Here is a 14,994-nt window from a genome sequence, read left to right as displayed (position 1 = left end):
TCACTGTCACTGGGCAGGAGCCACTGTCCTCTCTAGCTTCACATCAGTCAGTTTAGATATAGCTGAGCAGCTCTGAGCAAAGCAGTGGGACTTTTGCTTAATTGCAGAGTTCATTTTTATGGGCGCATAACACTGTTCAGCTTTTACATCCAAAAAATAAAACCTGGTGAAAAGGCCAGTTGAAGTAAATGTATTATATAGGTACTTGCTATGGCAAACCCCAGCTGAGGGTGTTCTGCTCATCACTGAGCTGAAGAAGCAGATGTCAGAGCTGTTTTCCCCTCCAGGGCTCCAGCAGCATCACTCAGTGGAGTTTTGTAGGACATTCCACTTCACCCATGGCCAGTGACCCCTGGGAGCTGCGCTGCCTTCCTCCCCATTCACCTGACTTCTGAAGGAGGACCAACTACAGTTCCAGGTTAACTTACAGATGGTATTTAATCCCCCATGGCAGCTAAATGCAACACCGCATCCCTGACACCTTTCCAGAGGGTAGCTGCCACCTTCCACCCTGCCTGAACCCCGAGCAACCGAGGGAGGCCGCTTCACAGCCGCGATGTAACCGCTATGGAGCGCTGTGTTTTCCCTCACGTTTTCAGCCCTCGAAGCATGAGGTGTCTGTGTTCACACCTGGAGCTCTGTGCTCTCCCTGCCTGTAAAACACCAGGGAGAGAACCATTCCCCTTAATGAGCCCGTGTTTTCTAATGGGAGATGTAATTGCCGGGGAAAGGAGCCGGCGGAAGGGGGGGGAAGCTGGGCCGGGGGCTGCCCATGGTGTGGGCCGGCTGAGGGGAACCGGGCCGGGGGCTGCCCATGGTGTGGGCCGGCTGAGGGGAACCGGGCCGGGGGCTGCGGCGGAGGGGGTACGGCTGCGGCTGAAGGCCGAGGCTGGGAGCCAGCTCCCCTCAGCGCGGTGCAAGGTCCCGGCAGGACCCCCGGCCTGGAGGGTGGGTCGGTCCGGGGCAGCCCAACCCAGCCCGGGGGCGCTGCGCTGCGGCCTCCCTGTCCCCCGCCCTCCCCTCCGCCTCGTCCCGCCCGTATCCCTGCATTCCCTGCTGCAGCCCCCCCTCCTCCCCTCAATCCCATCAGTAGCGGCGGCCCCGGGCTCGGCTCCCCGCGCTGCGGCGGCGTTCGGCGGCGGCTCCCCCCCCCTCCCCTCCGCCGCGGCCGCCATGTTGGGCTGCTGTGAGCTCGGCGGCGGCGGCGGCTGCCGCGTGTGACCGCGGGAGGGAAGGAGGGAGCGGCGGGGGAAAGGAGGGCGAGGAAGCGGAGGGAGGGAGCAGGGAGGGAGGGCACCGGCGTTACCCCTCCCCGCCGCTTCGCGCACGCACACACACACACACCGCGGGAGGATGCCCTTTGCCCGGCGGGGCGAAGCCGGGAGAGCATCTCGCCGCCGGGAGTGAAGCCGGGGCCTGCCGGGCCGGAGCGGGGACGCCGGCGCTTTCCCTCCGCCTCAGGACGCGCACCCGGAGGTTGGAGGAGGAGAAGGAGAGCGCCGTCTCCGCCGCCGCCGCAGCAGCAGCCATGGGAAGGATTTGACAGGGCTCGGAGCGCTTCCCAGCGGCCCCGCGGCCGTGCCGGTGTGTCGGGACGCGCGTCCCGCCTGCCGCCCCTTGGCGCAGCGGAGAAGGGCGCGATGATGAAGACTTTAGTTTTTTTGAATCACTGAAAAGCCTTAAAAGGAGACTCGGTAAGGAGGAGAAGGAGGAGGAGGAGGAAGGGAAAGGCTGGCCGGGGCAGGACGTGGCTGCGCCCTGAGGAGGGGCGGCCGGGGGGGGCCTGCGCCCCACCCCCACGGCGGGCGCGGTGGCCGCGGAGGGGCTGCCCGGGGCCGCGGCCGGGGCCGGGGAAGCGGCGGTGGGGCTGCGCGGCCCCCTCCTCCTTCCCTTCCTCCCTTTTCCCCTGCCTCCGTCCCCGCCGGTGTATGCCCTGTTTTCTCCTTCCTTTCGCGTAGATAAACACCTAAATACATAGGGTTTTTTCTCTCCCCATCCCTTGTGGGAGGTGAGGCGCCGGTGCGGGCCGAACGGGGCTGTTACACTTGAACGCTGCGGTGGGGCTCCCCTCAGGATCGCCCTGCATGAGCTGCATTTCGATTGAAGGAGAAGACCTTTATATTTTTTTGATATAGAAGTATATCTGCCTGTGCGCCTACTGTGAAATCGGTGTCAGGCAGTCCTGGGTGAATTTGAGTGCTGTTATTAAAGCACCAGGAGAGGCCATATACATTTTTTTTGCTCCTCATTAACCATATAGTTATATAGATATATTAGGATAACTGTTCTCTTAGAAATTAAGCATACAGATACAGATACACACCCTATATGTGTGTGTTTGAAACTCACAAGGGTTTAGAGTCAGGCTGGAACACAGAGGTGGGCTGGAAATCGAGCACCACCACAGTTTGACACTTGGTAAGAATACTGTTGTCTTTTTAAGCAACAAAACCCTCAAAATATTTTTTTTATATTTTTTGTTGTGGTTTTTGTTTTTTTTTTATTTTTTTGCAAAGTAATAATAATCATTAAAACAAGAAACGCCAATGCAAAGTGAAACAACCATGTCTGGAGAAGTGCGTTTGAAGCAGTTGGAGCAGTTTATTTTGGATGGGCCAACTCAGACTAATGGGCAATGCTTCAGTGTGGAAACCTTGCTGGATATACTCATCTGCCTTTATGATGAATGTAACAACTCCCCTCTGAGAAGAGAGAAGAACATCCTTGAGTATCTAGAGTGGGGTAAGTTTGAATGTGTTTATTCTGTGTACATCCGTCCATCTTCCTGTCTGCTTTGTATAAGGTCTCTGTTGTGTGGAAGAGGGGATTGTTTATAACACTCTGCATTTTACTGGGAACTGTTAACCAGTTTTATTGTATTTAAATGTGGTTGTGGTGCTAAAAAGAAATCCATATTGGTTATTCATCTTTGAAATACGCATGTAAAACACGTTGTTTTCCTTTCTTTTATGACATGGATCAGACTGGTATATGAGGCATATTTGTTTGCCTTCAGGCCCAGCTGTTGAGTTTTGTATCCTAAAGTTTGGAATATAGAAGGATGAGGGATAAATTCTCTGATGCCTGGAAAAAGATCAGGACACAATCCTCTCATTTGCATCTGCAGTCAAATCTATACTGCTTAAAAAACCAAAAAGGTGTTGATCAACAGAAAAACCCTCCAGCTGTCTTAAAGGATGTGGGTTTGTAATGTCTGTGGAAATGGAGAAAACTGTGTTCTCTTCTTTAACATAAAATCATTGCAGACTTAATTAGGTTGATTTTTCCTGGTGAGGTAAACAAAGTTGAAAAGCAGAATGAAATGGTGTGTCCAGGACTCTTCCTATTTTCTTTCTTCATTTTGGGGAGGTAGGGTATTTGCAGATTTTTTAAATGGAAACAGGTGAATGGTAGCATTCCAGTTCTTAAGGTGTCACAAAACTGGTTGTCTCTGCATTTTTCTTTTGGATTTGTGTTATTCCTTCTCCTTAAGCATAGATGCGAAACAGAAGATGCAGTCTGACATAAGAATCTCCATGAGAACGGTTACTGTATCTGACCTTCAAACTTCAAAGTCATGCTGCACTTCTGCATTTGCATGCAGAACCACTTACCACGTTTGCTTTGTAATAAATACATCAGCAAGCCTTCTTTATTAAAAAAAGTACATTTTTGAAGCACGTAACAGGCATTTGATTAATTAGCTGGTCCAGCTCTTCGTAATGAAGTCAGTGAGGAAAGACGTTGTTTTGATAACTGATCTAGCAACTTGAGGCTGATGTGTGTGTGTTTTATTTTCCTGCTCCTCTCTGTAGTCATACTGACATCTAAAGGACATCTGACTCAGTAATTAAGTTTCTTTTACTGTTCATATTGCACTGGTCTTTGTTTTCTTATTATCTGGAGGAACAGGCTATAATTAATGCTTTCTAGCTAAGGAGGAAATAGTAATTAAAAGTACTTCTGAAGAATCTTCCCTCTAAAACTGTCACTGGCACACAGAAGCTGTGAAATACTAGGAAAATGTGGTGGCTCCAAGGATATTTTGTATGCAGGAACCTAGTGTAGTCTGCAAGCAGATCTAGGCAGCTGATAACCTGTAGATAATAATTAAAACAAAAGTTAACCATACTGATACAATCATAGTAATGGTGTGTTCAGGACTCCTTGTGTTGGGTGCTGGTGTGTTCATTGGTGGTTGGTTGATGGATAAATACATCATTACAAAGGCTCTGGCAGTACCCAAAGGCTTCTGTCACAAACTTGACAGGCTGCTGGTGGAAATAATACACTGTTTTGGAAAAGCTGGAATAAGGTTTCTTGCTGGCCTATTTTTCCTGCTACTTTCTGCTCTCATGCTCCAAGTGTACCTTAGCAGGACTCTTGAGCGTCAGACGAGGTCATTTCCTCCCGTTTTCAGGACTGAGTTGCCCAAGTCCTCTGCTCCCTGCTCTGCTATCTGGAGTTCTACCCTGAGAGCTTTTTCAAGAGGGCTTGTGAGGTGAAATGTAGGAGCAACAGTTTCTAGTACCTGCTACTAAAGAGTCTGTGCGAATGATGTCTTTATCCTGCAAACACAGGAGTTGTCTCTTCTGAAAGTCAGCTCTCCTGGTGAAACTGGGGGTCTCTGGCACTTCTGTTGAGGTCAGGGGCTTGGCAAAATCAGGTTCTTACAGAGGTGGCATATCCTCCAGTGCACTGGAGTTACTAAATGTACCTTGTTCTTTGATATGATCATGACCTTGCATATCTCTCTCCCAAAAGGGGAAACAGTGCAAGTGGTTGATTAGAAAGAGGTTATATGTGGTTTTAAGGTTGGAGACATGCTGGGCAGTGGCAGAAGTGGAAGGCTGGCAGCCAGAAATCATAAGCTCTTCCCCTGCCTCTCTCAGTGACTCAGTGTTGAAGTGCTTTCAACTCTGGTTGTTTTTTTTTTCAGCTTCCCTATTTGAACAGTAGGGAAAATGCAACCAGTGTTACACCAGGGAGTTTTGAAAGCTGCTGTATGTGCAGCACTCTTGAATGTACCATTTAAAGTAGTGTGCATTTAATTTATTTTTCCCATCAGTGAACTGAAACTTGGTGCCTGGTATATCTGCTGGTGGTGTCAGTTGGCTGCAGTCTTGGAAAGACATTTTGTGGGTTTATACCAACCATCCCCAAGTTTGCTGTATTACTGTGAAGAGTGCCATCTGAAGTTGTTGGAACTGGTCTTGGGATGGCGTGAACTCTTATGTTTGTGCATTCCCAAAGTGCAAAGTACAAATTTTCCCTTGAGAAATGTTCATCATCTTAAGCCTAAACTCCTTTTTAAAATCATTCTTTCTAGAAGCAAGTAAGATTTATTTATATAGTTAGCTATAAGAAAATGCTTATAAATAGCTATTTGGTGATCACAGCCTCTTGTTGAGCACAACAGCAAGCAATTTTTTCCTGCTTTTCAGTGGTGCAGTTTTGAGGTGTCTCTGTTAGTTTTGTGGGGATTTGGAGGCGTGTTTTTTGGCAGGGTGTACGTGGTTGTGTATTTTTCTTTAAGCTGTTCTAGGTCTGAGTTGTTACATGCTGTGTATATACCATATAAGACTGAATATTCATAGTGCAATCTACATTTTGGGGGGTAAAGGTTTAGGAGGTTCTAGCATGGAAAGGCTAATGTGGTCTTAGTGACAGCCATGTGACTGCTGCTATATTTAGGGGAACTAAGAAGCTTCATGTCCTAGTCCTTGGATCATTTAGGACTATTTTATGAAGCTGATATCTAGATCTATAATTTATTAAAAAATGAAGCTAGGTAAAGCAGTTGAGCATTTGAACTGGTTGTTCATCTTGTGTTTTGGTTTGATATTGCAAGTTGAATTCAGCAAGTGGAAACGGGAAGGTCTCTGCAATGTGAAGCTGAGTTTTGCATTTTTATAAGTTTTCCGTCTTTTTGAGGAGCTTGAAATTACATTAGATTGGTTTGAAGTGTCAGGTTAATTACTTTGTGATTTAGAATCTGCGTTGCTTCTGCAATCTTCTTTTGGCTTACAGTGAAAATATACTGGCTTTCCCTATTTTTATACATTAATAGTTTAGTGACATGCAAATAAGATGAATTGATTTTGTTGTTTAGTTTACATAGGTATTTCATATGCAAAGACAACCGTGGAAACAACCACTTTATTTGGGATTGGTGGGTTAAATCAGGGTGTGTTTTGAGACGGAAGGAAACGGAACATTTCAAGTTGGCTTGTTCCATGTATTTGATGTTAGTTTTCATTCTTATCTCTATTGGTATTTGTATTTGTGATTTAGAAAGGGGACTGTCTAAATATAGCAACTGGAGGTTACCAAAACTATTGAGAATTCCAAGCACTTTTTCTTTTCTCTGTGTGTATGAGTTGCTGCAGTGACACAAGACTGTGAGGGAGGTACTGAAGGCTGATAAGCTGAACTTAAAAGAAAAATATAGTGATAGAAAGAAACTTTTAAAGATGTTTACGTTCTGGGAAAACCTCCTTTACAGTGGCTTCAATCTGAATTGATGTTTCTAAAAGAAACTAGAACAATGTTGTTTAGGGTGCATTGAAAGAAAACTAGAATAAACTTCAGAATGCATGGAGCTATAGGGAAGATGGAGGGCACTGCTAGTAGTGCTGTGAGGTCAGTGATTTTACTGAATCTATTATTTTGTAGGAAAAGTATAAACTGTCCTTTAGTGGGTTTTGTGTTGTTGTTTTTTTAATCTACTAAAAGAGGCTTTGGAGCCTGGATTAAATTGTTCTCGTTGCACCTCTAGTAGAACTGAAATACTGTGGTGTTTATGAAGTGCTGATATGGTCATAGACTGGACACTCAGAACTGCTCTATCACCATCAAACCATTTTTTTCAAGACAGGGTTATGGAGAGATTTTCTCTATTTTCTTTTTAGCAGTCTTACATTTTTCCTAAAGAAAAATGGTGTGCCCATTTTTGAGCTGACAAAAGAAACCAAAAGCTTGCTTCTAGATTCCTGCACCTCTTCTGTGTTTTTCTTCTGTAGGTCATGAAGGAAATCACAGGCATTTTCAGTTATGAGCTGCTTATATTTTGTTTTCAAAACGCTGTTAAAAATAATCCTTCATTTAGGTCCTGTTGTTAGCAGAGATTGCTGTGAAAGACTTAGCACTCAACATCTTTAAGTGTTCCTTTTTTTAAAGTAGACTTTGGTGCTTACTACTGTCTAACTTTAGTACTTTCTAAACCATTAGAAATACATTTTTTAAGACAAAAATAGGAATTATCTTTTTTTTTTTCTTTTTTATGGTCATAAACCTGGGAATATTTCTTGGTCTGACATAAGCAAAACCAGTTACTAAATTCTTCTTGGGAAAGAATGAGCATCCTGCTTGTCAAGGCTACTGAATGTGTTTAAGCATATGCCTAATTGTGAGTTGTTGTTTTGGCTGCAGGTTATGGAGGTATGGGAGGATCCATCTATGTAGAAGTCATTGTGGCATTCTTGATGCACAAATTTCTGTCATTAGTTGATGTGAATTGTTGTTTCTTTTACATAGCTGCAGCTGACACTGAAATACTTCTTATGATTAAGGTGAGAGAAAGGTTTTTTTTTTAATGCTGTCAAATATAAACAACCTTCACATCTCCATGTTTCAGGATATTATGTCAAGAGTTATTATAAAGATGGAGTTTTATACCAAATTAATTGAAAAAGAATAGGGAAAATGTAGGAGAATGGTTGCGTGTGCAGACCTTAGTCTTAGGTAGCTCTGTGTTCTGAATTGTGACCTCTCCTGCATTTATTTCAGTTTTTATTGTTGTCTTAAACTTATGGTAATTGGCTTCCTCTGATTATCAACAGTTCCAGTGTGATCAAATGAGCTGTGAGACCATCCAGTTAATTCTACTTGGTTTGCATTAGGGTTAAAGCCAGTTTCCAGTAGAGTGAGGGATTAACCCATTGTAGCACATACGCTTAACATGTTTACAGTACACCAAGTTTTTTAAACTTAATTTTACTTAAAATTCATGTTTTTTAAATGATGCTTTGGTTTTTTTTGGTGTGTGTGTGGTTTTGGTTTTTTTTTTTTTTCGCTTGTTGTTGTTCTTTTGTGTTTGGGATACTTGGACGTATTCAGGCCTTGGATCTTGTGTGTTTAGGTTGACTGACTTCTGTCAGCCCTTTTTATTGCAAAGGAGTACATCTTGCTTAGAAAGCTAACTAATACTTCATTTTCCGGAATTTTAGGAATGCCTTTATTCTGTGCAGAAATTCCTAGCATGCTTTTGTCTAATGGAAGCAAATGGAGAAATACAATTCTATGAATTAGTCTGCTCAGTGGGCATTATAAACCTCATGACAACACAGTAAATTCCTGGTTACCAAGACATTTCATGTTACAGGGTTAATCCAATAGTTTACCTGTGAGACAATCATAAACATAACATGTACTGGTGAAGGTGTGTTTGAACTTTTCATCTCTGTCGCATATGACCCTATGCACGTGTGTACCTGATTAAACTCCTTCCTTATCTTTTGGCCCTTCTCTCCTGAACTTTACTGACATACTCTTTTATAACCTGTAGCATATTATTAGTTCACAGTTGGCTGAACAAAGGATATTGTACTATAAATGCAATGAGCTTATTTAGCCCAGTATAGTTTAATATTTTGACTTACATATATTTGTTGGCAATGACCAAGAGAATCATAAAATCACAGAATGTTTTGGGTTGGAAGGGACATTAAAGATGATCTGGTTCCAACCCCCTGCCACAGGCAGGGACACCTTCCACTAGACCAGGTTGCTCTAAGTCCCATCCAACCTGGCTTTCACTGCCAGATGAATCCCATCCCTGCCAGGGATGGGGCAGCCACAGCTCCTCTGGGCAATTTTATTGTGAATAAATTGCACATATGGAATTTGCAGATGTAAAGTGGATGCAGACTACTGTCCTGGTAATTATCTTTCCCATATTATTTCTAAAAGTGAATACTGAAAGTTTATACTGGATGTGGCTTTGCAAAATATTAACCCATATTCACAGCATCCTTAGTTACTTTTATCCTGTAAAAAAAATTACCATCTCCATCTGCACAGAAAGCTTCCAGAAGCAATTAGATCCAGTTGCCAAGCTGTAAAACCGGACGAAAAAGGTACAGTGGATAGCGGAGACAAAATCAAAGGCCAACTTCAGTTGTATCTTTTGGCAAAGCAGGCATTCCTTTCATAGGCATTTGTACTTACTTAATTTGATTTTCTTATTCTGGCTGAACAGCTAGAATGTTTTGTTCTGCTCTGGTGTAACTTACCTTAACACATTATTTTTCCTAAAATCCTCATTAAGCTTGGGAATGCCATTAATGTGGACTAAAATCTTCAAAATATGCAAGTGATTTAGGTCAGTCATGTGCAATCTTTTGTTAACCACAAGATTTTTATTCCCTATAGTTGAAACATGACATTAGGCTTAATAATATTGGCAAAAATCTTCTATTCAGACAGGTCAGTTTGCTTCATTTCTAGTAATACAGCCTAATTAGGTTTACTAGCGGTCACTGTGGATAAAATCCACATGGTGTGTAGCCAGGCTCCTAAGACTTTGTGTATCATAATTCTTCCTTATCCGTATCCAGACTTTCAGTTTGATTTAAGTTAGTTCTGTTACATAATATTGTAGTTTGGATTTTTGGTTTTTTTTTTTCTTTATTCTTGGGGATCAGCTTCTTAATACATCTTTTCTCTGCATCTTTCTAAAGGTTTTGATCTGGAACTTGTAGCTGTTAGGAGCTGCAGTATTTTGTAGGCTATTTGGAAGGAAAACCCTGAACTTAGAATGTATTTTGTTCAGTGGTTTAGTAGAAATGCGTGGTTATTCTTTTTGTAGAAGGATTAGGTAAGTTTAGAGTGGCATTTGAAAGGGGAGGGGGGAAAAAATCATCTGTAGCTGTTAATAACCCATTACTTTTCCTTCAGTCGTTGTAGAATTAGGCCAGCAACCCTTTGTTGCTCTCTTGTTTCTTGTCAGTCTCAGAAATTTGGGTTTGGAGGACTCTGTCTTAGCTTGGGAGTGTGGAAGTACTTTGTCCTCAGAGTGGAGGTTACACAAGCAACAGGTTTATTTATTTATTTATTTCCAGTGTTGCATCTCACTATTGCCCTGCTTTGTCCTTTTCATCTTGAACTCTCAACTTAGTTTAGGCTTGTGGGGTCCTGCTTGTGAGGAGTCCTCAGCTGTGGTAAAGAGCCCACAGGTCTTCATTTCTGAGCTCTTTCTCCTTTGCTCTCTCTGTGTTATTCACAGGTAATGTTGTTCTGAAGTAAAGCTTTAATGTACTCATCTAAGCCTCCTTCTCCTCTTCCACACTTTAATTCTGCTACTTTTCATTCAAGCAAGATCGTAGTTTGTCTTTCAAATAGGATGTGGGTATCCATGTGTCAGTCTGATCTTCCCATGGCCCAAATCTTGGCTTTTGGGTTCGGACTGGTATTTTTTCCTCTGTTCTCCCCAGTAACCCTTAAGCTTAAATTATTTTATTGGTCAAGTTCATGACATAGAGATTGCGTGTGGAGAATGCTTACAAAAAGTCATCATCTGTGTGATAAATACACACAGGCTTTACCTACAGGTTCATCCACACAGTGTTTTCTGTAAACACCCCATATATTTCCTGTGAGACCCAGTACATATCAGTTCATTTGCTAACATGAATCATTGCTGCTCATAAGTTCTTGTGGAGCTGGGACCTTGGGCTGTTTGTTCTGGGTGTGAGTAAGAAATTGTGATCTGATTTATTCATGTAGTCTAAGTAAGAAGAGGCTTAAAAGAGTGTAGCTTTGTCATTTTAATACTTAAAACTAAAATGAAGTTCTGATAGGAAGGGTGGCAACGATTTCAGTTATGTGACTGCAGACTGACTTGAGAAAATGTCACTCGTGCTGTGGGGATACAAGGTATTTCCTGCTCTTGCTTGTTAAAGCTCTTTCTCCTTTACCACACTGCCTTTTGTAAATAAAGCACTGTGGTGTTCGAATGTATTGCAGGATACACAGTAATAGCAGGAGGAGGAAATAGAAGTTGGTATTTTAATGGTAACTCGCTGGTTTTATCTTGGGTGTGAGCTGACTTGATGGTGTTTTTAAGATTGGCTAAATCCACTGATCTCTAGTTTGCTGGGGCTTACATGAGCAGAGGGGCATAATCCAGTCAAAAACTAACGCTGCAAAAACATGTTAGAATCTGTTGATCCTGTTGTGTGAAGGGATTGTACTAATGTTGGTACAAAAGGAGGGGGCTAGCACTGTGACAGCCCAGGCCTCAGTGGCTTCACCTACTGTAGCTCCTATGCTCCAAGTTTGAGGCTGCCTCTTGGATTCCCTCTAATGTAGAAGGCAGCTACAATTTTGAACTCAATTTTGACATTACCAGCTTTTTCTGATAAATACGTGATGGAGAAATTCAATGAGCCTGTTTGTTTCTGTAACTGTTACCACAACTTCTTACAGTGAGAACCTTTCTAATTGTGAATAGGGGTCTTCAAAATAGCTGTCTAATTTTGGTGATGGCAATTCCTTGGAAAAAGAAAGTGTTGGTGTATTTGTGTTTTGTGGTATTTGGCATAGTATCAGTCAGTGCCTTTAAACAGTTTTCCTTGTGTGTTTTGTAACTGCAAGACAAGGATTCTTACATTAACAGGCTTGGAAGAGTTTTGTTCTATTTCCCCTAACTTCTAGAAAACACTTGGCATCGTTCTATTTTGTGATAATTTAAAAGGATCCTTTTATGATTTTGGTAGGACTGACACAAAAGAGACTTGTTTTTACTGTGATCTGATATGTTAGAGGGAAATTGCAGAAGCCGCTTCCTACACAAATAGAAATTTGCAGAGAAAATCTTTATCACTTAGCTGTGCTGCTTCTGTCCTAAGATGTTCTATTTTGTTGGGTCACTCCACCCCCACTATTGGCTATTTTTACCTTCATAGCTAGCAACCACTTTCAGCTAATGAAAGATGTATTTCTAAACCTGTGCATCTTTGAAGAAAACATAATTTGACTCTTAAAACAAATTTAGGCAAATTATTTTTTTTAATCTCAGTGGTTTTGGTAGGTTGGCTTTTTTGTGTTCTTTATACTCTAGTATTTTTCTGAAAGTAAGAAATTACTTGATGTCTCCATTGATGATAATGCAGACTCTGGAAAAGCAAGCATTAAGCAGAGTGAAGGTTACTGTGAGAAAATAGTGTATGGTGCAAATTGCTATAGCTGGTGTGTATTATTTTGTTAACTTCATATTTTTTGGTTAGTTAACTTGGTCCTTTGGCTTGAGAGGTGATGTTCTGGGAACCAGTCGGTTCTAGTGACATAGCTACTGCAGTGAATATCTGTATAAATGTACCATTGAGTGCATACTGCCTGAGCTCATGTTAACACCCAGCATGTCTCTTTCTGGGGAAGAGACTACATGGTATGTTGCTGTGCATTGATGGCCTCTAAATCCTCAATACATTCAGTTCTAAAACATGCTGAATCAGTGGCACTAGAAGCTTTCAGTGACAGTAAACTGTCATATCAGTACTCAAAACATGTCTAATTTTGTTCCATGTGATCTTGTGCTTTGTTTTGCTTTTCCTCCTCTCACCTTAATGAAGAAGTAGGATGTTAACTGACAATTCTTAGTGAGGACTGCCTGTGGTCAGCAAAACTTGACTCTACATTTTAAAACCTAGGAGTTAGGCAAATATTGTTCTGTCTCTAAAAGAGCAGTGCTTTTTGCCATGTGCCTTTCATTTCAGAGAAGGGTTCCGTCTTTTGGGAATTTCCTTTTACTTTTAGTTTCTTTAAAAATTTTGTTCTTTTCCAGTTTAAGGAAACCATTTTCTCTAATAAGGCACTGTCAGATCTGGTTAGATCAAGTTAATGCACTTGTCCGGGGCAAGTATTTTCATTAGTAAAATAAAGTGGTTTTGATGTTATCCTGCTGATTCTAAAGCACTGGAGAAAATTCTGTGGGTGGGATGGGTTTTCATGGCACTTCTGCTAATGTTAGATTGCCACTTTCTTTCCCATTTACTTTAGATTTTCAGTTTCTCATAGGCATGCCTTCTCTAGTTCTCTCTTTCATGCCTCTGCCCTGGCATGTGAGATCATACGCTCTTACAGTGACAGGGTGCAAAGGCTGTTCTTAGCCCTCTTCAAGTGTCAGGGTTACAAAACCATTTGCTATGGGAAGTGGCATAGGAAACTTGCAGGACATGGAGATGGTAAATTGAGTCATTTTGGCAAAGCTACAAGGATTTCTTACTGGTATGCTGATTGTTACTTTCAATAACACCCCTGCCACCATCCCACTTAAAAGCTGCTGGCAGAATTTTCATTAGCTTAAAGAGAAGCCAGGTCAAGCATGTCAAACTGCATGTCTGAGTCAACCGTAAACACCTATCACAGGGGCTTGGAATCCTTCCTGTGTGTTTATAAAAGCAGTGTAGCTCTTTGCATTGTATAATACCCGATGTCCTGTCTCACTTAGAGTGTTCAAACAGGATGGAAATATTTGAAGTCTATAAGTGTGCTACTTGGTGATGTTTTGAGCCTCACAGCCTAGGACTTGATGGGTAAACCAGATTCTCTTATCTCTCACTGCCTTAGTGCCCGTCTCATATTCTCTGCCTGGCACTTGAGGACTTAGGTGCTATTTTCCCTGCTGCTTCTTTCCCTTTGAGAGAAAAATAGGCTTTCCAGTGAAAGTCACATTTACCAAACCTAAGTGGTGCATCAAGACTTCAGAAAGCTTAGATATGTGTATGGGTATGGATTCATCAATGGATCTTTAGGAAGGAGAGAGTGGTCTGTTTTTCAGGATGAGTGTGTGTAAAATTATTAGGTAGAAATTCAGATGTGCATTTAAAAGGCTGCATTTATCCATAGATACAGATTATATGTATAGGAAAATGCCTATTTCATTAGAACTTACAGACTTTAGGTGGTAGGCGTTGTTTTTAACAGCTATGAGACAAAGCTGTGATGTCTGTCTGACAGGAGGAAGGCATTTGTAAGCCAAATTCTTCACTCATTTAATGGAGATAAGCATGACGTTAATTCACTGATACTTGTGTGGTATTAAAGCAGCTCATAATTGCTGCTGAGCTTCCAAAGAAAGCCAGGCCACTTACCTGAGGGCATTAATCAGTTAACAATTTAAAACTAGTGCTCAAGCACTGTAGCTTTCTCTAGATGTCCAGAGAGAATATTTTCTTTGTTTTGCCTCAATTTTCTAAGGTCTAATTTAAAAATGTGCTTTTGTTTCCAAGTTGGGAGGGTTGTAAATATTTCAATAGTATGATTCCTGGTGAGAAGGTAATCTACAAGGATACCAGGCACCTGTGTATATTGCCTTGAAAATCTTGTTGCAAATAAAAAAGGGGGGGGGTGGTGTGTTTATCAGCATCTTAAATACCTCTGCAAAGAAATGGAAGCAGAGCTGTGATTTGTTGAAGACCATTCACAAATTCAGTGGAAAAGCAGTTTCTAAGAGCCACATCTGTATGTACGTTCCTTCCAAATTTTGTTTTCAAAGTTTCTGAAACATTTGCTGTGGAAATTCCTGAAGGTATGCGTGGCTTGTGGCTTCTGTGTGTTTAAGTGCTGTGTTTATTTTGTCTAAATTTTCAGCATTCTGTTTGGGTACTGTTTTTCTTGGTGGTGTTACTCAAGAAAGCTTGGAATCTTACTTCTGTTGCTGTGATGTCCTCTTTCCTGTTTCTTCTGTAAGTTCAGCTTTGTACAATTCAGAGTAGCAGCAGTTGTTTTATTCCTCATAAGGGAAGTGCTCTTTCCTGAGGTGGTCAGGTGGATGCTTGCCAGAATTGTGTTTTGAGTAACTGTTTATGTGTGTTGAACTTGGACCTTCATAAAAATTAAGCTTCTTAACACATACAACTGTACCCCACCTGTGCAAAATCTCCCCTGCAGCCCCACGAAGCAGATGTACCCCTCTGGTATTTCAGAGAATAT

At 42.1% G+C, this 14,994-nt stretch overlaps 1 protein-coding gene across 1 annotated transcript in view; it reads left to right on the top strand.

Annotated features, from left to right (window-relative positions):
* Window positions 1–1,588: 1,588 nt before the first annotated feature.
* The window catches only part of CDC42BPA (CDC42 binding protein kinase alpha), a 181,523-nt gene continuing 168,117 nt past the window's right edge, over window positions 1,589–14,994 (top strand). Inside the window, exons 1-2 of the mRNA XM_034060359.1 lie at window positions 1,589–1,694; window positions 2,517–2,742. Coding sequence (XP_033916250.1) covers window positions 2,547–2,742 — 196 coding nt within the window. The 5' untranslated portion in view covers window positions 1,589–1,694; window positions 2,517–2,546. The remainder of the gene's footprint in view (window positions 1,695–2,516; window positions 2,743–14,994) is intronic.

The sequence above is a fragment of the Melopsittacus undulatus genome, chromosome 3, assembly GCF_012275295.1.
Source record: "Melopsittacus undulatus isolate bMelUnd1 chromosome 3, bMelUnd1.mat.Z, whole genome shotgun sequence".
Taxonomy (NCBI): Eukaryota; Metazoa; Chordata; class Aves; order Psittaciformes; family Psittaculidae; genus Melopsittacus; species Melopsittacus undulatus.
This window is presented reverse-complemented; position numbering and strand designations above follow the sequence as displayed.